This window comes from Chelonia mydas, chromosome 1 (assembly GCF_015237465.2).
Source record: "Chelonia mydas isolate rCheMyd1 chromosome 1, rCheMyd1.pri.v2, whole genome shotgun sequence".
Classification (NCBI taxonomy): Eukaryota; Metazoa; Chordata; order Testudines; family Cheloniidae; genus Chelonia; species Chelonia mydas.
The window spans coordinates 276,868,312-276,889,695 of NC_057849.1; the positions used below are offsets into that span (position 1 = coordinate 276,868,312).

The window sequence follows — 21,384 nt, forward strand, 5'->3', positions numbered from 1 at the left end:
AAATTTAGAGTTATGTATGTTTCTGGTGATTCTATTTCCCTCTGCCACTGTTCTCCCACGAACAGTTCCTGTCATAGCATTATCCTCCATAATGGCAACTATGGTATCATCTATCTTCCCAATTTGGTGTTTGATAGGCTTTATCGCCTCCACTCAACTTTCCCATGGTGTGGCACTCAGTGGTTTCAGTTTCAGACAGGTTGTTCCCAGATGTTGCTTCAAAATTTGCCATTTTTTACATTAAAAAATTCAGCAGCCCCACTAGAAGCTGATGCTGCATCATTGACCACCAAGTTCAATGAATGAGAAATGCATGGGACAAAAAAAGCTCGAGGGTTTAATTCTCGGATCCGTGTCTGCACTCCTCTGTTCTTTCCTCTCATGTTGGCACCATTATCGTAGCCCTGACCTCTCATGTCAGCTATTGCAATACCCATATCTTCCAGCTTTTTAAGAAGCACATTTGTCATACGAGCTCCTGTAGTATCATCAATGTCAATAAATTCTAGAAAACGCTCTCTGACCGTCACCATTGCAGGGACATTTTCACTAGGTTCTGTTGTTGTTACAAAATGCACCGTTAAAGTCATTTGTTCCATATGGCTGATGTCAGGTGTGCAGTCCAGAATAACAGAGTAATAATATCTTGCTGACTTCAGATCTGCCACAATCTTCTGTTTGACTTTTATTGCCAATAACTGTATGATCTCATTTTGAAAGGTTTTTCCAAGGTAGTGGTGTGTGTGAATTTCTTTGGTGGTGACTCTTCTTAGATGCTCCTGGAGTACAGCATCAAACTCAGCCATCACCTCCACAATTTTAAGGAAGTTTCCATTGTTTGGCACATACAGCTGATCTGAAGTGCCATGCAGTGCTAGGTTTTGGGTAGCAAGCATTCTCACAATGGCAATGAGCCTTTTCAGAACATTTTGCCAGTAGAGAGACTCTGATGCAATCATCTCTTGATGCTGATCATCTATGGTGGCCTTTAACCTTAGCCTCATCTCAAGCTCTTTCCACCTATGGAATGCTCTCTGGTGATTTGCTGCCTTCTCATGGCATACCAGATTTCTAGCCAGATTTTTCCAGTCCTTTGTTCCTGTGGAACCCAATGTGGCTGGAACATGAGACTGGAAGAGTTTGCAACAAAAACAGTATACAGCATTCTGGGTTTTTGAGTACATAAGCCATGGCCTCTCCACTTTGTCACCATTGGAGATTTCACGCCAGCAATGTGTTGGATGGAAACTTCTATTTTCATTGTCTTTGGGGAACATGAAGTTTTCACTTGCTGTGGCCCACACAGTACAAGGAAGTCCCTCAGGCTACTGCTCAAGTGGGTCCAAAGTCCTGGATCATCTAGACTTAAGGAACTAAACTCAGCAGCAGCTGTTTCTTGTGCCTCCACCACATTCTTCTCTGATCTACACTTTTCTTCAGGAAAGTGCATGGTTACATCCATTTGAGATGGAGATACGGATGCTGCAGTAGCTGCCAGGTCACCTGCACTCTGACTAACTGGAAGGTCAGGCATCTCCTCACCACTCACTGGGGCTGGAAGGCTCACCATGGACATTTGTGTCTATGTATCTCAGGAGAGCTCCTTCCTGCTTAGATAAAAAAGTTTCCTTTGCTTTCTTTCTTTTTCTGAATGCTGCCCCAGAGGGGCGTTTTCTTCTTTCACTCATGACTGCTGTTCTGTGCCAGCTATAGTGGCTCTCAACACTCAGTTGAAGGGGACAAATAAGCAGGCTGGTAGCAGGGCCTGAGTGAGGGAAGATATCAGCATCTTAAGGGCCTAACTGGCTCCTACTACTTCAGTTGACTGCCTATTCTCCTCAACAACATTCTTAAGAATAGCCATCACTATATCCCTCACCTCCACACGCACACACACAAGGTAACATGGACAATCTCCACCAACAGCTGAGACAGTACTTCCCTATTTGCCTGCACCAGCCAGGAAGGACATTGGTCCAATTGCCATTGGACCCCTTTAACTTGGAGCAGTCCTAGCACAAGGGACCATGAGTGAAAGTAGCAAGAAGAGAAGATGCCCCTCAAAATAGTGCTGTGTTTCCACTGCAGTAGACAATTCTGTAAACATCCAAGTGATTTTATCTACAAAGTAACATGAAACTTTTCTCTCACCATTCACCCTGTCCCCCCAATACCCTATAACCAAGAAGATACAACTCAGATTAACCCAGATTTAATCTAGCAATTGACCAACTGGAACAGCTTTGCTGTACAACACTTTGCAGATGCTATCGTGAAGTCAAACAAACCTTTATTCATCTTCTGCACAGCCACAGCTTCTGATCTTAAAAAATCTACATGTTGCAAGCTCATGCTTATCACTAAAAATTGAAAAGGATGCAGAGAAAAGGCACAAAAGTGATTTGAGGGTTAGAAAAAAATACCTTACAGTGAAAGACCTAAGAAGCCCAATCTGTTTAATTTATCAAAAAGGAGATGAAGAGATGACTTGATTATAATATATAAGTACCTTGAAGGTGAAAAAATATTTAGTACTAAAGGATTTTTTAAAGGTATAAGAAGAACCAATGGCTGGAAGTTAAAGCCTGATAAATTTAGATTACAAACAAGTCAAACAATTTTAACAGTGAAGGAAATTAACCACTGGAACAAACTACCAAGGCAAGTGAAATATTCTCGATCTCTTGAAGTCTTTAAGACTGGATGTCCTTCTAGAAGATAAGCTTTAGCCAAACACAAGTTTTTGGGCTCAGCACAGGAATAACTAGAGGAAATTCTATGGCCTCTGTATTACAGGAGTCAGACTACATGATCTAATGATCCTTTCTGGCTTTAAAATATATGAATCTATGAATTTTCAAGGGAACATGACAATTAAATGCTCAAATCCCACTTGCAAATCTCATCCCAGGGACTAACTTTAGGTGCCCTAATTTAAAAATTTCAGCCTTAGGTTTTTTTTTTCTCATATCAACTCATTATTCAAATGGTTATAAAATATTTCAGCATCCTTGCTTTGCTTGATGTGTCTTAACATGGAAAGTGGATAATTCTCCTAAGTTTTTTTCCCTTTAAAATTATTTGAAAATTTGTATTTTTCCAATAAAAAGCATTGTGAATGAATATAATTTATTTTAATTTAACCTCATTTGCTGTGCCCCGATTGCACCTGCTTATGCAAACATTACCCAATTGCTAAAGACATACCTGATACATTCAGAAGCGGTTTAGCGGTTTTGAAGTATTATATACACTGAATTTTGTATGGTTTATACTATAGGACACAGCCTATTAACTATTCTCATTACAGGGCATAAAATATTTATTCTTTTAAGAGAATCATAGAAATATAGGACTTTGAGAAGTCATCTAGTTCAGCCCTCTGTTCTGAGGCAAGATCAAGTATGCCTAGCCCATCCCTGACTGGTGTTTGTCCAACGTGTTCTTAAAAACCTCCAGTAATGGGGATTCCACAGCCTACCTTGTTAACCTATTCCAGTTCTTAACTATCCTTATTAGGGAAAAAAATTCTACCTATAGCTAACCTAAATCTCCCTTGCTGCAGATTAAACCCATTACCTCTTGTCCTACTTTCAGCGGCGATGGAGAACAATTGATCACCATCCTCTTTGCAACAGCCCTTAACATATTTGAAGACTTTTTATCAGGTCTCCCTAGTCTTCTTTTCTCAAGAGTAAACACACCCAGTTTTTTTAACCTGTCCTCGTAGGTCAGGTTTTCTAAACATTTTATCATTTTTGTTGCTCTCCTCTGGACTCTCACCAGTTTACCCACATCTTTCCTAAACTGTGGTACCCAAAACTTGTGCAGCAATGTTGTCAGATGTACTAACAGGAAACTACCCAACGCAATGAAAAATAGTCTCAAAAGAACAGTCATTCATTAGCATTTTACCCAGTCAGTTGTGATAATTCACTCATGTGCTGGAAGCAGCAAGTGCTCTCAGGGACACGAGATCTTTGAACTCAAAACACTGACATTTTTATTTCCATTGGCCACTGAACTCTAATGATGCCCCCAGTCTTCCTCATTTAGTATGAGCCCAAGTGAATGGACACTGTGACTTTCTTACATAATGAGGTACACTCAGCTCCTTTTAATTCCCTCCCCCCTTCCCTCCTCTCTCTCCCCCCCAAATCTGTGCTTTAGGTTGATAACATCTAGAATAAAAGGACTGGAGATTTCAGGGCCACAGCTGTTATAGAAGGGAAATCAACAAACATGCAGCTATTCATACACACTGCTCTCTCAGCTCCATCATCATCCTACTTTTGCAAGAGGCAAAAGTGATAATTCTACGCTTTCTGTAGCTATTTGATTATCCTCTTAAGTGGTTAAATCCCCATGTAACTAAGATACTGTCATGGATATTCTACCCCTTTGTACCTGTAGCTCAAAGACAGCTTGGCCTGTGTTGCCGAGGTAGGACGAAGGCCCATAATCCTGATTTCTCTGTCACTTCTGCAGAGTTATGGAAATAAACCAGGACAGGTAAAGTTGCTGGGGAGAGAATGCCATGGAGGCCCATTATGTTACAGAATCAAGCTGATGTTCACAGAAAGCAGAAGAGGAAATGGATAACTGAAAGTGGAGGAGCCTGGACTCAATGAGAGAAGAAATCGTGTTGTTCTCCTAATTTTATTTACCTTGAAAAGGAAGAGCTTTGATTTGGCAGTTTTGTACCTTGGAACTTTGCTTTTATTTTTGTTTGGCAATCTAATCTCCCAGCTATCAAGGGAGAGCCTCCTCCGTGACAAGTACACATTTTCTAACATATTTGATGAACCTTGAGTCTTCAGACCAGTAAACAAATTTCCACAAACAAACCACCTGAAAAAATATACATAAACTGGCAATATTGCTAGAGAATAAGAAATATGTAACCTGTTTTCCTATACATTTTATTACAAGAAAAGTATACATTAGCAATAGAAGTGCCAGAACCACCATTTCCTATACATTCACAGGTATATTTTCAGCACAGGATTGGGCATTAGGCACCTCAGTTCTCATCACTGTAAACAACTACCACTGACTTCAGTGGGAATATAGGATCAAGGCTCTAATTTGCGATTTTCCCCCCTTTCCTTTGAGATGCACACACATGCCAGTTTCCCACCTGGAAACAGAACAGGGAAACCTATAAAACAGTCACACACAAAATAGTACACATCAATCACCTGTCCTGCCCACACAGGGCTTAGACCAGGGGAAAAAAAGCATGTAAAATGTAAGTAATGTGTAATCAGATTTTCAAATCAGTCTTATAATTTCATTAGGAAGTAATACAAGCTCCCTAGAACTTGAAGTGCACAGGAATGTCAATAAAATGCTTATGGTGCTTTACAAATCATGTGGCTTTACAGAGTCCCTCCCCTAACCCCAAAATCCTAACTATATTTTTCAAGCTTCTGCCAAAATTTAAGCATTGATCTAAAAATGTATTTAGTCTGGTTCACCTCCCCCCCCCGCCCATTTGAGTATGATATTTTTTTAAAAAATTGTTTCTTTTCAACTATAGCAAAACCAAGAAATAGGCAGCAGCTTTACAGCCAGTATCTCAACTGTGGCAGCTTTCAGCATTATTAAAAGCAAATTAAGCCTGCTGGTAAGCCTATGTGCAACTCTGTTTGACTAATTGCCCCAAGGACTCCAGCACTGCAACACTAGCTACAGTATTTCTGAATCTATTTCACAGCTGCACATATTGTTATGATGTTCTTGTAGAGTTAAGCCAAATCTTGGATCTTAATCACTACATTTTAAATAAAATAATTATTAATATGTGAATAATAATTATTTGTAGGTAGGCCTTCCTCTTCCTTGGGGTTGCTGTACAACAGAATAAAAACAAATACAACATAAATTAAACAAAAACCCTCTTAAAATTAGACCAAATGAGAAAATCCAGTTTTAAAAAGGCAAGATTATTACTTTTTAAAAGTGGAAAGGAAAGGAATGGAAAATTAGCACTGGAAGGATAAATTCTCCTCCACACTTTTTTTGTTGTTGCGGATCTGAAGTTGAGATAATGAGCAGTTTGTTTACAAGGTTCATCTATCAATCTGACCAGTTGATTGTTGATCACTCCATCCTTGGTCAACGTCTATTACTATAGGGGTTTATACATGTAATTAGAAATCTCTCCCTTTTCAAATAATCCAGCTGTTAAAATAGCAACTGTATGTTAATTCTGACTGAATCTATATGCCGTTTGCTTGTAGTAAAGCGCCTGTATTAAAGCTTCTGAGAGCAATGTTTACAAGCTCTGTACAATTCTAATTTAATTGTTAATCGGCATGTACAATCTAGCTCTCACCCTAGGCATTGCAAGAAAACATAGCAGAACAATTTGACTCTGCTGAAATAATGTCCCTTCTTAGTAGGAATTGCCATATTTTAGATGGTCCATCTAATTCAATATGTTGTTGCAGTCAAGTAGCCTGTAGCAGATGATTCAGTGGAAAGTGCAACCCCTCTTCCCTTCCTTAACTCACCCCCCAAATGAACAAACATAGGAAAACCTATTCATAAGGAAAGTTTCTTCCTAACCCAGGTTGACATATGCCCTGAAGTATGCGGGTTTATAGCTCTTAATTTTGATATAATATGGAGATTTTTAGCCCATATAAATGTCAAATCCCTCCAAGCTTTCAGCCTCAGAACTGGCTTCCCCAGTTGAGGAAAATGATCAACTGATCGACGGAAAGGACAGAGTTGGATTGGAGGGACCAACTCCCTTAGGCCTTTTCTATAATCCGAAATAGCATCCTGTCAGGTAAAAGACAGCACAGAAATTACCAGCTGTGCCAGAGCACAGAAAAGCTGGGATCAGAGAGGTAAATTCCTGTCTACACTGTGATACGGAGGACATCATCAGGTGGTATTTTGATCAACATAGAAGAGTCAGTTTCAACACAAGGGTGCTATGAAGGTGATACACCTGGTTATTTTGATTTGATCCCATCCCCCATGGTCAATCTAACACAAACAGAATTTACCTTGAGGTCACACATGAGGCTGTTCAGGAGGGATTAGATAACTATGCAGGCTGCACTCATCTTTTGCCTCTGTTTCTGCCAGTCAGTGACACCTTAGATGTTATGGTGATAGGCATCACAGACAACCCTAAGATGGCTGGATAGCTTCTGTACAGAGTGTGAAGGCTCTGATGGAGTCTTTAGGATTAATATAGGTAGATATGTAGTTGTTGTGGTGTTTGTTTTTTATTGTTAATTTTGCCCATTAATAAATCTCTTTTCTTTTCCAGTAAGGTTTTTCGTGTTATTCTTTCAATACGGCTGGTAGCAAGGTCACAGCATTCAATGTATTTCTCTTTTACAATATTATATTCGTGTTGGCTGGCTTTTAAGGTTTTTTATATTTTAATGAAGTTATTAAAATGAAAGTTCTGACTTGCATAATTCATGAGCATTCACTATCTCTTCAAAAATTCTGACTCTAAACTACTTTTTCTTGTCAATGACTTTTTTTTTTATAAGACACCCAAGAAAGGCTTTTTAAATGTGAAGGTGGTGTTGAAAATAGATTTTTAATTACAGGAAACTGTAGCTTTATTTCTGTTGTAATATAATTTGGTCCCTTGGGATAGTTTTATGTTTATGATATTTGCTTTGCAGACAAAAAAATGCTGAAAATCGATTTATTTTCTATTTATAATCCATTAATACTGAGATTAGTGGAGAAACATAATGTGCTGGATTATAGGCCAGCTTCTCTTTTATGCCAAGATATGCTTGATTTTGCAGAAAGTGGCACTGGACTACCAAGGAGCCAATTACAATTCTCTTCTCTTCCCAATTCTTCTTAAATCCTGACTCTGGCATAGATTAGAGCAGCCTAGGGGCTGCCATAATTTATGCAACCTGGCAATGGTTCCAAAGTTACTGTTCAATGCAGCGCACTCCAGCCATGCCACTCCTCATCCTTTATGCACAGGTGTCATAGGAGCTTGCCACACAGACTTTATGCCTGCTGGGGAAATGCAGACAGTTTCTGCAGAGAGGAGGCTGTAAATCTGGGCTTACTTTGTGGGCTGTATGGAGGGCTGAGTTGCAACCCATTTTTGAAATCTTTTTAACTTGTCCAAATAATATAGATGCAATTTTGAACAGCTCCTAAACGACTTAGGAGCCTATCTCCCATTGACATGCAAAGGGACTTAGGTGCCTAAATTACTTAGATGCTTTTGAAAATTTTACCTATAAAACCATGTAGCAAGGTCTTACCAAATGTTGGCAAACAGAGACAATCTTGTCATACCCAACATTTCTAGAAAACACTTTCCAGATATCAAAGTGCAGGAAAATATTTAAAATGTCATTTTGAAACATACGTAGTTGTTTGCTAGAAGCCTTCATTCAGCAACAGCAATAATTTCCACTTGTTCTGTTGAGCTGACGAGCTAGGGCCAAGCAGTTCCAGTTTTCAAGCTAAGGCTTACTTTAGTTGCTGCCTGATGTTGCAATTAAGTTGAAGGCCTAGAAGTTTATTGGTCAGATGGGTGATCTGGGCTTGTCACAAGGAGTCTAATGAATTTGATGATTAGTCTGTTGTCTTTTATTGTTTATTTCCTAAGTAATTTGAGCTTGTCTTTAAATGGCCTGTAATTTATGGAGAAGTACAAAATGCTGGAATCAAGTTTTTTGGGGTTTTTTTGCAACTACAGTAGGAATTAAATCAGATACATATATTGACTCACAAGTTTAAACTTTCAGTGAAGTCATCACAGAAATACCATGCAATGTGGTTAGAAGAAGTTATTTCAACCAAAATGTACCTCTTGCTGTTTTAGGCCCCCATTCAGGAAAGCACTTAAGCCCGTCCCTATTTAGGAAAGCACTTAAATGCATGATTAACTTTAAGTGTGTCCTTAAATCCCACTGACTACAATGGTAAATTTAAATGCTGTCCTGAATAGGGGTGCCTTAGAACAACTACAATAATTTTACAAATTGCTAAATTAAGGTTTTTGAAGCTATTGGGCTACATTGTGGCCAGTTCTACATGAGGGAAGACTGAGGGTATGTCTACACTGAACCTCCCAGCCTAGCTAGATAGACTCATGCTAGGGCAACTCGAACTAGTGTGCTAAAAATAGCAATGTGGTTGTTATGACTTGGGCTGGAGTTGGGGCTCTCAAGCCTAAGGGGTCAAGCCCAAGCCGTAATGTCCTCACTGCTATTTTTAGCACACTAGCTCAAGACCCGCTAGAGTGAGTCTGTGTATCCGGGCTGGGTGGCTCACTCCCAGCTACAGAGTAGACATACCCTGAGGGAACTAGTTCCTACTCCCTTAAAATGCTGCACAGGGATCTTCCTCCATGTGAAAAAGGCACTGCACACATTTACCAACACCAGCAACAAAACCCAAAAAGTGTGGGATAAAGCATGAAGGAAACCTGCTGCCCTCTCTCTGATGCAACTGCAACGTGTGTGCTGCCCAGAAGCACGCCCATGTCAGAATTCCACAGGAACTGGGGTGCTCCTCCCACTTTGAACATGCAATACAGGTAACAAACTCTTCTGTGGGGCCCAGAGTTCAGGTGTAACATAATGCTGTATCCCTTCCTACTCCCCCTTTTGCATGCCCTTCTCACAACAGGAAAGGATAACAAAAAATAAAATGGTTTTTAACTTGAAAAACAGCAGATTTTTCTCTATTTTTCACAAACTTTTAAGATTTTTTCCCCATGTGACACCTACATAATTTCCATCTCCTGCTAATGGCCTCCTCCGGGTGACAGTAAGTGCTGTGGAATGTGTGGGCAATATTCAGCTTGAGATCATGTTTGATTGTTCACATTTTCCCACCTCCACTGTGATGCACTACTTTCAGTTTTACAAAATGAAAAGCAATTTTTGCTTCTGGGGGAAAGAAATCACAAAACTATACTGGGAAAGGAGTTCATTTGTTGGGATCACATCCTGCTGCTCCAACTTACACTGAATAACATCTTATTCCAAGAGTAGTTCTACTTGCAGAGTAAGGTGCTATTTAGTGTGAGGTGGGGGCAGAATCTGGGTCTTGGTTTTGAAAGTTGCTTCTGCATGATTTATGTGTGAGAGAGATTCCCTAGAAAAAACTACTCTCCCACTTTAAACCAACATTATCTCACCGTCAGGCTATGTCTACACTACAAAGATAAGTCGACCTATGTTAGGCTGACTTACAGCCACCGCAATAATTACTGATATCCACACTACCCTCCCTCTTCTGCCGGAGGTGCACATCCAGTGCGTCCACTGACTGAAGAAGGGCATTGTGGGAGACTCAGAGCGAGGGCCCTCAGCTCCACGCAGCTCCCCACTGGGAGCCCAGCTGTCCCCCAAGGCTTCTCGCCTCCACGCTCCCAGCCAGGAGCAGGGGAGAAGCTGCCTGGGGCTTCTTGCCTCTGGCAGGGAGATCTACGCCTGGAGTACAGCTGGCTGCCATGCTTCCAATGAGGGGAGCAGGGAGCCAGAGGGCAGCAGGGCTCCCAGTAGGGAGTGGGGAGCCTGGGCGGCAGCCCAAGCTGGGACCCTGGGAGGCAGCCCAGCTTGGAGAGGAGACCAGGCAGCAGACAAGAATGACAGCTAACAGCTGTTGTAAGGAACGCAGCATCTACACAGTCACGGCGTTGCCCTTACTACACCGACATGAGTCCTACGCCTCTCGTTGAGGTCGTTTTATTAGGTCAGCATAACAGAGGAGTTACATGGGTGGGAGGAGCATTTTCAGGTGTACACCTCCGCTGTTTTGTCGACAAAAGCTGACTTTTGTGACAAAACCATGTAGTATAGACAAGGCCTTGGTTTTTATATTCGAGATATTGTATTAGCGGCTATTTGTGACGGTCAGGTAAACCAAACTCTTTTGGAGGGGATCTCAATTCATGTGTTGCAAAATGATGATGGTCAACAGCGTGGAGGACTGTAATTTGCTGCCATCTGTGATCAATCATCTTGATTATTTTTTATTTAAATTCTATTCTATTATTTTTAAACACCTACCCTAGAATAAGTTTTGTATTATGTTCTAAAAGACTCCAAATAAGCAGGCTCTGGCAGAAATTCATATTTCTACAGCTGACCTCAGATCAGTGACTTTTAGACCCCCCCCACTTACAACTGCTGGGTCCTGTTGGGTTGCTTGTTGCTGAGGAGTGGTGGTGTCTTTAGGATGGCTTGGTCCTAGCAAAGGAACGCAGAATCTAATTCCCTTCTAGAAATAACCTCTTGCACTATTTGAGGCATTTCAGCACTTAGAGCAATACTAAACATGCTTATTTGAAAATCATTTTTAAGATAACATTTTCCATCTGAAGTTCACAGAATGCTTTTAATTCATTAAGGTTTGTAAATCGCACAGAACAATTTTGTGGAATTATCATCCCTTTTCTACAGACAAGAGCGCCAAGGTACATAGAGGTTAGGGCCACATTGGGATCCCCTTACTCACATGAGAAGTCCTATTACTACTTACGCAGTTGAATTACTGTTTTCCAATATCAGTAAGTTTGTAGCATAGCCTGGAGTAGAATACAGATGTCCCGATTCTCTGCCCTGTAACTGAGACACAAGACTTACCCCATGATGTGAACCTGATTATAGGTTAGAATACAAAGTAGAAAAAAACGCTATTGAAAGGATCACAGTATAAGGCTCAAAGAAGATGCTCGTTAGCATCTATTTGCAATTAGTTCCATACGCAGCATTGATTCCTGCAGTACTACGTCTCCGTTGTCCACGTTTCAAAATGGATTGTGAAAAATTAGAAACGATTCAGAAAAGAGATACAAGAATGATTTGAGGTTCTGGAAAACTATCTTAAAGTGAAAGATTTTAGAAGCTCAAACTATTGAGTTTACCGAACAGAAGGTCAAGAGGTGACTTGATCACAGTATATAAGTACCTACCAAGGGGAAGAGATTTCTGATAGTAGTTGGCAGTTTAATCTAGCAGACAAATACATAAAAAAATCTAATGGCTGGAAGATGAAGCTAGACAAATTCAGAATGGCAAAAGTTTCAATAAAAGAATTAATAGGGGAATTAACCATTAGAACCACACACCAGAAAATGGGGTGAATTCTCCACCACTTGAAGCTATAAATCAAGCCTCGGTATCTTTCTAAAGGATATGCTCTAGCTCAACCAGAAGTTATTGCATTTCATCTAGGAATTGCTGGGGAAAATTCTATAAAATGTGTAATGCCGGAGGTCAGACTAGATGGTCATGTGATCCTTTCTGGCCTTAAAAACCTATGAATCTTCATTATGAATGTTCCCTTATCTGCTATCTTAAAAATACAAGTTTGTCTGTCTTATCGTTATGGTCTGTTAATACATTACTGATAGAACATGATAGATAGTGATTTCCTAGGGAATCTTTAATTACTATGCTAAACCTTAAGGGTACTTGCTGCCTTTTGGCTTGTTACAGAGCTCGATGTGATGAGAACCGTAGTGTTTCCATCTTCTATTTTTCTGTAAGTAGAAGTTAGGGGCTGTGACCCAGACTGGCAGTCCCTCTGTAAAGATAGGAGTAGTGGGTACCTGTGCCCCCAAAGGCACAGGAAGTAGCAGAAGGGAAGGGAGATCACCTTGTTTCCCTGAAGACAAAAAAGAATGGCACATAGTGGGGGAGGGTGGTGACCCAAAATTTGGTGGCGGGGAAAAAAAGGGACCTAGACAGAATTCCTCACTTTGTGACTTTCCCTCCTTATGTTTATCAAACGCAGTACGTACTTTGAGCAAGTTCCTGGGTTCTGTATGAATATTTGACACAACTCTATCTAGTCCTAACATAGATTTGTAGAAATAAGCAAACACACACCTATGAGATCATTTCATCCATCATCTCTGTGCCAACTGGAGATCATTCCCTATGGTATGTTCTCCAGTCCTCTTTCCACCGTAATGACATCACTAAAGGTTTCTATTTCTAGACCATGACCTAGTTGCTATTAGAAACAATCCCATTCCCATTGAGTTTGTATAAACTGATGAGAAATTACAAATAGTCACTTCTAAACATGAGGTGAATAAAAAAATATTTTTGTAAGATCTCTCCTTGTAAAAAATATCATATTTAACAGCACATAATTTGATCTCTGCTAATGCATTTAATTCATGCATTAGCTAGATTCTGTATTTTAGACACAGCCATGAATGGAGATCAGTGTGGAACTCCACCACTCCCAAAGGATTTTGGGGATGGACTGTGATTCGCAATCTTGCCCCAAACTTCCCATGTGCAGGCTTCACCATTTCTTAGACTGGCATATGATCCTACCTACAGTGTGCCAGCCTTACTATGAGCTGGTGCCAAAAGGGAGATGGGGCCATGCTTTCCTAACCCCTTTGGGGCATTGTGCATCCGATGGGGCATGGAGGAAGCAACCCCTGTCCTTCCACAAGTACAGGGACTGCAATTGTGACCACCCCTGCACATAGGGACAAGAGAGAGGGTGTCCCTCCTACCCTTGTGCATGAGCCAGTCACAATCAAGCCCTTGCAATGTAGAAGCAATCACCCCCAGCACCTCAATCACTAGCCAGTATAGTGACCTGTTGTAAGTACCTGTATTATAGTGTCTGAAACATTGCAGAGAAATGCAGCTCATTCTCAAGGTTTGGTGGGAGATTAGAAATACAATAGGAAGTATAATCAGGTTTTTTCCTCTTGAATAATCCATATTTATCTCCAGGCAACAGGAAAGGAGGAAATTACAGCGAGGTTGCAGTGTCATCTGACTGTTTAATGGTTTAGATCTTGTCTAAGTCCTGAATGCAATGCATAATGCACTGTGTTGTTTTTAAGCTATGTAAGGGCTCTCATGCACTGAGAGCCAATGAGTATCAGTGACTGCAAAATTCACTTCAGAATATAAGCAAGAGTCTTCACCTTCTCAAGGGAAGGGGAAAAGCAGTTCCTTTGCTTTACAGGTTAGCAGAGTATCTGCTACATACAGACTTTCTTACACTTACCTGATAAGCCACCCACGTCCATCTTCTTCAGATTCTTTGCCTCTAGAATGACGACAGTCAGCTTGCCAGCAGTAGGCACATAGCGGAGGGAAAAGCAGATATCACCCAACTTCTCTTGCTATGAAAACAAACAAGGAAATGTGCTATTTTTAATCAGTTTAAGTACATATAAGAAACCAAGCCAAACCATGGACTTCTGAAAGCCCACAAAGTAGGTTAATTGGATTGTATTTCAAACACTTGTTTTAAAATAAAATGTGTAATATTACAGCCTGAGAAATCAGATTCAAGCTGTTCAGTTTAAAAAGTGGGAAACCTGAACCCAGCTTCAGCAACTCTGTTTTAAGCTCACTGGGCTCTATCCTGTGAGGTGCTGAATGCCCACGGGTTCAATGGGCTTCAATGCAAGTTGCACGAAGTCAGCACCCCACGAGGTCAGGCCTTCAGAGGTTCCACTTGTGCTATAACCCAAAGCAGCAGCATGATAATTTTTGTCCTCACATGTTTCAGCCTCAGTTGGTTGGTTAGCACTCGTCCAAATAACCATTACATTATTGTCAGTGAAACAGTAAACTGGGGTTATTCTTATCATGCTTTGCCATGCAAACAGAAGCCATTATATGACAAGAAGTTTAGAAAACATGACCTATGAGGAAAAGGTGAGAATTTTGGCATGTTAAGTTTAGAGGACAGAAGGCTGACCGAGGTGCATGATAGCAGTCTTCAGATATGTCAGAAGCTGTTATAAAGAGACAGTCATCAATATTCTCCAGTCCCATCAACACAGGCTTCGGGTGGTTAGGATAGAGAGGGTCTGGCCCTCCAAAATCTATAAACTCAGCACACATCTGCCCCCTGCCACCATACCACATGCCCAGCTTGAGGAGAAGCCCTGATGTGCACCACATGACGCAGTTACAGGCTCCTTCTAGCGCCAAAAGCCAATGGAAGGCAGTGGGGAACTGGGCCCTGGAGAGCACTCTGGGACAGGATGGAACTGCTGCTGCCCAGACTGAACACAGAGCTAGTTGAGCTGGCTCTGCAAGCCCTGGGTCCAGCCCTGCAGGACAGGAGGGAGTCACGGCTGTTGGGGTGAGTGTGGGGCTAGGTGGGCTTGTTCTCCAAGTCCCCGGGGTGAGTGCAGGCCCACTCTCCAACCTCACCTCCTGTTTTCCCCATGCCGGGCCAGCACAGAGCTGGGCCCAGCCCCGGGGGACAGGAGCCACTACTACCAACATGACTTCTCCCTGATCTGTGTGTGACAGAATATATCAATCTCCATGACCCATACAGTCTTTGGCCTCTTTCTGCTAAGAATGTCAGTTATTGCCCTTGAAATGTCCCTTCATTTTTCATGGTGAGCTGCAGTGCTTTGGAAAAATACTTGTAAATATTTGCATCAAGCATGGATATTTGTTCAGCAGGAAAGGAACTGAGACCATCGAATTGCTTCCCATAGGCCTCCATACCACAGTAATGGATGCTCTAAACATGCCATAGAAGGATTTGGCAGGCCACTGAATAGCCACCTGACTAGGCCCACTATGTCCTGGGTCACTCATGGCTCCACCCATGGAACTCCGCCCCTGCACTCTGATCCCCCATCTTTTAGGAGTGTTGGTGGTAGGGGTCCTCTCCCAGTGAGGCATGAACTGTCGCACTGGGGCTCCTTGTCCTCCCAGGGATGGTAGCAGGGGCTTCACTCCCCTAGGGAGCAGAAAGGGCCCCCTCTCTCCTGCAGGAAGTGGCAGTAGTAGGAGACCTCAGTACGTACACTGCAGGCCGGTGAATGCGGGGCAGGCTCACTTTCCAACACCCCTGTCCTCTCTGGGTAGCTATTAAGTTTTCCTCAGCCCCTCACCCCCAAACAATATTTTCACCCTCTGCCTATGCCCATCAAGGGTAGGACAAGAAGTAATCGTCTTGGTTTGCAGCCAGGGAGATTTAGTTTGGTTATTAGGAAAAACTTGCTAGCTATAAGGGAGCTAAGCACTGGAACACGTTACCTAGGGACGCTGTGGAATCCCCATCCATGGAGGTTTTCAAGAACAGGTTAGACAAACGTGTCAGGGATGGTCTAGGTTTTCTTGGTCCTGCCTCAGTGCAGGGGACTGGACTAAATGACCTCTCAAGGTCCCTCCCCGCTCTACATTTCTCTGATTGCAAAAGGGTCTTGTCTCCTTCATATTGTACCAGATTGGATAGGATGGCATCTTGGGGAAGGGTCACAGTGCTAACCTCTACACATCTTGAGTGCCTGGAGGCACTTCATTTTGCCTTGAGCATCACAACAGATCAGTGGGGAGCCTGCGACCACATCTGTTGTGTTTTGCTGTTAAATATATTCTTTACAGTGATGGCGCTTCAAGGAAGGCTGAATTACTCTCAAAATTATGGAAACTTTGTGTTAAAAATAAGGACAAATACTTCTGAGCTTTAAGATACAAGAAAGATATAAATGAACAAAAACACTGCCCAGAAATGATCATGAGTGTGATTAGATCTGCTATCTCCTCTCATTCACAATGGTGCCTCTGGGGAGTTATCTGTGTTGCTTTAGCAAACAGAAGAATCAGGGTACACTAAACATTTCAATTAGGCATTTCAGACATCACTGCTTCTCTTTCAAACAATGGCACTCCTTTTGGCACATAATCTAATCCCACAGTTAATTTTGGAAGCAAAGAAAAGAACTATCTTTAAAGAAATCTTTCCATCCCACCAATGCATCTTTGCAGTACAATACAAGTCTATTTATTTGACAGATTTTTTGTTTTCTCCAAATTGGCCGATTTTGAAAATGCAGCTGGTTCCCAACTTGGACCATGGTGAGGATATGGCAGCTGCCAGTTTTGAAGGAACTAATGGGACAAATCAGAGCCTGAGCTAAGAAAGAGAAGGAACATCACTGAATATTTTTTAAACAGATCCAAAGTGTGCCTGAAATATTACGGACATGTAAAAGAGAGTGTTCGTGTCCTAAGGAGCCTACAATGTAAACCTGCATGCACAGACTCTTACCCTGGCACAAAATCCCACCATAGTCAAGGACAGGGCCTAAATTAGACATAACATAGGAAGACATGACAGCAGATGGAAAGGATGATAATTAGGAAAGATAAGGGAGGCATAAAAAGTAACGATATTATTTGTGTCTATTACCTGTGTTTCACATCAGATCTATTTTTAATGATACACGGTTGTATTTTAATTGCATTATTTGGGTAGGTTTAATTTTTGCTTTCCTAAGTAGTGAGTACTTCAGTACATGGAGAGGGAATGAATTCACAATGGCATTGTCATTATCTGACTTGGACAAATGTATTATTTTACCCTCTGTGTAATCCCACTATGACATCCAGAAAAGCCTACCCTATGCTGTAATCATATTTTCCCACACTGGATGGGATTCTGTTAATTTTCATTCAGTGACAAAGTTGCTGTCTAGCTCTGCAAGTTTGAGTACCACTTTTTAATAACTACAGATTGCTACAAGGCTGCAGGCAGAACTCCTCATAGGAAACAATGGAAAGTCCTGCATAAAAATCAGGTTATACCCCTTAGATAAATATTACATACAAATAACTGTATTAAAAGAACATTTTTAAGGTTGCAAAGTCAGGAAATGATTTCAGAGCAACTTTATTTCTGGCAACAGCAGTGAAACATCTTACCCGCTTAGCTGCTTTTGAAAAGGCAGCTAGGCACCTATCTTCATCTTTAGGCACTCAGGGTAAAAGTTCTGACAGAACTTAAATGGCTTAGGAGCATAAGTTCCATTTTTCAAAAGTGACTTTGGCAGTATAATTTCTATTGACTTTCACTGGGATTTAGGCTCCTAAATAACGTAAGTGCTTTTGAAAATATCATCCATAGTGATTAATATATATTTTATATATTTACTTTGCAGTTCTTGTTAAACTTCTCTATCAATACTTCGAATAGGACAGTACCTCCTCTACACCATCATTTCAGAGTCAGCACTCGATATAAACCAGATCCTGCTGTGCGATTTGAACCCATAGCCTTTCAGTGCGGAGACATACATGCTATCCACTCAGCACATACTAAAATGTTACCCCCCAATGCTACATTAAGAACTAGATGGCTTGACCTCAGCAGGGCTCCATTCGGGAGCAGGGGCCTGCCCACGTGGTTCTCAATGAAAAATGGCACCCCTCCGGGCTCTGACCTGGCTCCGATACTCTTTAATCTATACACCACAGATATACCAGTGATGGAGTCCAGGAAATTCACATATGCAGATGACGTTGCCCTAGCTCTTCAGCATACAAGACTTCATACTATCAGCTGTACCCTAATCCGAGATATTTGCACAATGGCTGATTATTTCCAACCCTGGAAACTTAGGCCTAACCTGAAAAAAACCATGGTAACTGCTTTCCATCTGAACAATAAATTGGCTAATACCAAACTTGATGTGCAGTTCTGCGGTGAGAGCGTCAACCATGAGGCTAATCCAAAATATCTTCGTGTTATACTGGACTGGAGTTTGATCTTGCGACAACACCTTGAGAACACCTGACCGCGATAAGGAGCCTGCCTTAGCCCCGCTGCACTGCTGACTGGACTTTTAATAGCCCGGTAAGCGGTGCTGAGCAGAGCCGTGAGGGTCCCTTTTTAACTGAGCATTCTGGTCAAAAACTGGACGCCTGGCAACCCTAGGCACCAGGCACAAACAATGGAGCACATCATATCTGAGTGTCCCCTTCGTTCTTTTGTCGGGGGGTCTGAAGGACGTTCACCAGCTCAGTGCTGCGGCAATGTGCTGGCTATCAAATTTAGATATAAATTTGTAGTTGGCACTACCTACCCAAGCCATACGAAAAAAGAAAAGAAAGAATAAGAATAAGAATGCAGAATCAGGGCTTTAAACAGTGAGAATATCTCTGCATTATGCACCCAGTATTCCTTTAAATCAATTTTTAATTTTCAATTATTCTAAAATTAAGTACAGAACTCAAGAGAGAGCTCCTCTTATGACAAGGAATACCATTTTATCCCAGGTTAGGGGATTTTAATCCTTGATATTCATATAATTCAACAATGCTTTTAGTTTTTAAAAGTTACAGACACTCATATGCCAACACATTAAATTAGCCTTTTCCAGATTTTTTCGTGGGGTGAACCACATCTTAAAAGACAGACTGTCATGTCTCAAAGACAGACTGTCATGAATTGCCTCTCTTCCCATTCACAATCACGTAAGATCTCTGTGGCAGCTATTACAATTGTTTACATGCAGGAGTAACTTTAGGAAAGCATTTATTTTTAACCTCTTTTCATGCAATTTAGCATCTAGGAAACAAGGAGAAGAAGCCAATACCAAGTGAACAGCTAGTTCACAAATCACCAACAAGCATTACATGGACCCTAGTTGGGAAAACTGCACTAAAACATGGGCCCATCACAATGAAAAACTTGAGAAAACAGCTTAGGCACCTCTTTAAAAGCTTGTACGCTACCATGTAGTACACAATTTTTTGTTCAAATCTGTGCTAGTGCGTTTCATAAATGCTTCCTACACATCAAAGAAATTGCCTCTGCGGTAAATTATTGCATCTAATTTTTATTCCTAATATGCAGGGACGGCTCCAGGCACCAGCTTTCCAAGCAGGTGCTTGGGGTGGCAATTGGAATGGGGCAACAGTCCGAGTCCCGCGGCGGCAATTCGGCGGCGACTGCTTGGGGCAGCAAAATTGGTAGAGCCACCCCGGCTAATATGTACCATATTGCATCCAATTTTGTACATCTAATGTGTAGTGTAATTTATCTGGTAACTTTTTGAAATATTCATCAGCCAAAATACTCTGAGTGGTGGCACTGCTGTGAAGCAATAAAAAGCCATCAGTAGAGGTGTGGTTTTTGTGAGATAATTGCCAACCCCTACAGGGCTACAGGGTACAGATGAGTGCCTCTGGTGGGGTGATTATCTCATGCAAGTGCTTTATTGTCATTTTGAATTTCTTTCAGCTTTATGTATAAATAATTTATTTCAATAAATTACTTTGATCACTGAATGGAAACTTCCAGTTATAGTGTTAGAAACATCCAACTGTGAGGTTCACATACATTAACCTATTCTCTTAGAATGTCCAACTGCCAGTCAGGAGGCTCCTTCCATCTAAGCAGCTTGATAATTTCATTACTTTTAAAGAGGCTGCAACTGAGCAGAACAGAAAGAATTCAGGACTTTACCAGATAGCACAGGCACCATTTTTGCTGCTTTACAAAAGGCCAGTTTAAGAGCTATTAAAATAGAAGCTGTCTAGCAGAGAAGGCTCTGAGTGGCTCATGCTTTTCTGGTGATTCTCCTCTTGATTCTGCACTTTTGTCTTGGTAAAATAGTTTCCTAATGAGGTATTGAAAAAAAATGCTGTATACACAGATTACTCTGGTGCTTAATCTCTAGGAACAGTGCCCCTCTTTAGCATATAATATTCTTCATACTTTTTATAGAATGATACAAAAAAGTTGATGTTTCTGACATACTTTAAGAAACAAAAAACCCAAAGCAATATTGGGCCTTATCATCTTGTAGCGTGCAGGGCTAAGAGGAGGAGAAAACTACCAGAAAAAGGAGCATTTAAAGGGGCTGCAATGTGGCTTTTGAAAGTTGCAGTTGCAATTCATTGGGTTTGGTGATAGGGTTACATGTTAGATTGGAAGGAGTGGGGAGAAAAGGACTCCTTCGTGTATCATTGTCCCCTGGCCACGCAGCAACATTTCCAGACAGACTTTATGCTGCTCTTGGTAGCATTCATGCCAATCAACACCTTCTAAAACTCTCTAGGGAAAGTGGGGATGGCACAGGGACGGATTAGGTGCTATAAACATATCTCAAGTGAGGATGGAGACCCATAGAGGGGCAGTCTCTCAACTGCACCAAGTTCTGCCAGGTTGGACCTCAGGCTTCACATTGCTGGAAGGCCACCCTCACTCCCTCTGCCCTCAGATCCTTGCAAATCTCTCTTCTTGAGCAGGCGGTAGCTAGGAAACTCCACATGCTGAACCACACAGACCTTCCTTAGTATCTTGTCTTCTCTCATGGTATTTTTTGCAAAAGGGGGATGATGGGCCCATGATGCCAAAGATGTCTTTGTTTCTCTCATGGACACCGAAATCGGAAAGAGGTGCACTGTCTAGAGATGCACTGGGAAGAGTTCAGAATAGAACGTTAGTCATAGCATTGAATCGTTTTGGATTTGTCAATCTGTGGAACAATGTGAGCATTACTCAAGCAATGCTGTGTGTGTAATAAATCTTCTTTTCAAAACAAACTCAATCACATCAATAGCAACTGTGCTGGCAAAGCTGCACTGAAAAAGAGACAGTCACTTGGAGGTAATTATT

At 41.5% G+C, this 21,384-nt stretch overlaps 1 protein-coding gene across 7 annotated transcripts in view; it reads right to left on the bottom strand.

Annotated features, from left to right (window-relative positions):
- Positions 1-21,384, bottom strand: part of SYT1 (synaptotagmin 1) — a 482,297-nt gene that overhangs the window by 61,355 nt on the left and 399,558 nt on the right. For all 7 annotated transcript variants that reach the window (XM_043547293.1, XM_037886032.2, XM_037886013.2 and 4 more), the window contains one exon: positions 14,011-14,128. In XM_043547293.1, coding sequence (XP_043403228.1) covers positions 14,011-14,128 — 118 coding nt within the window. The remainder of the gene's footprint in view (positions 1-14,010; positions 14,129-21,384) is intronic.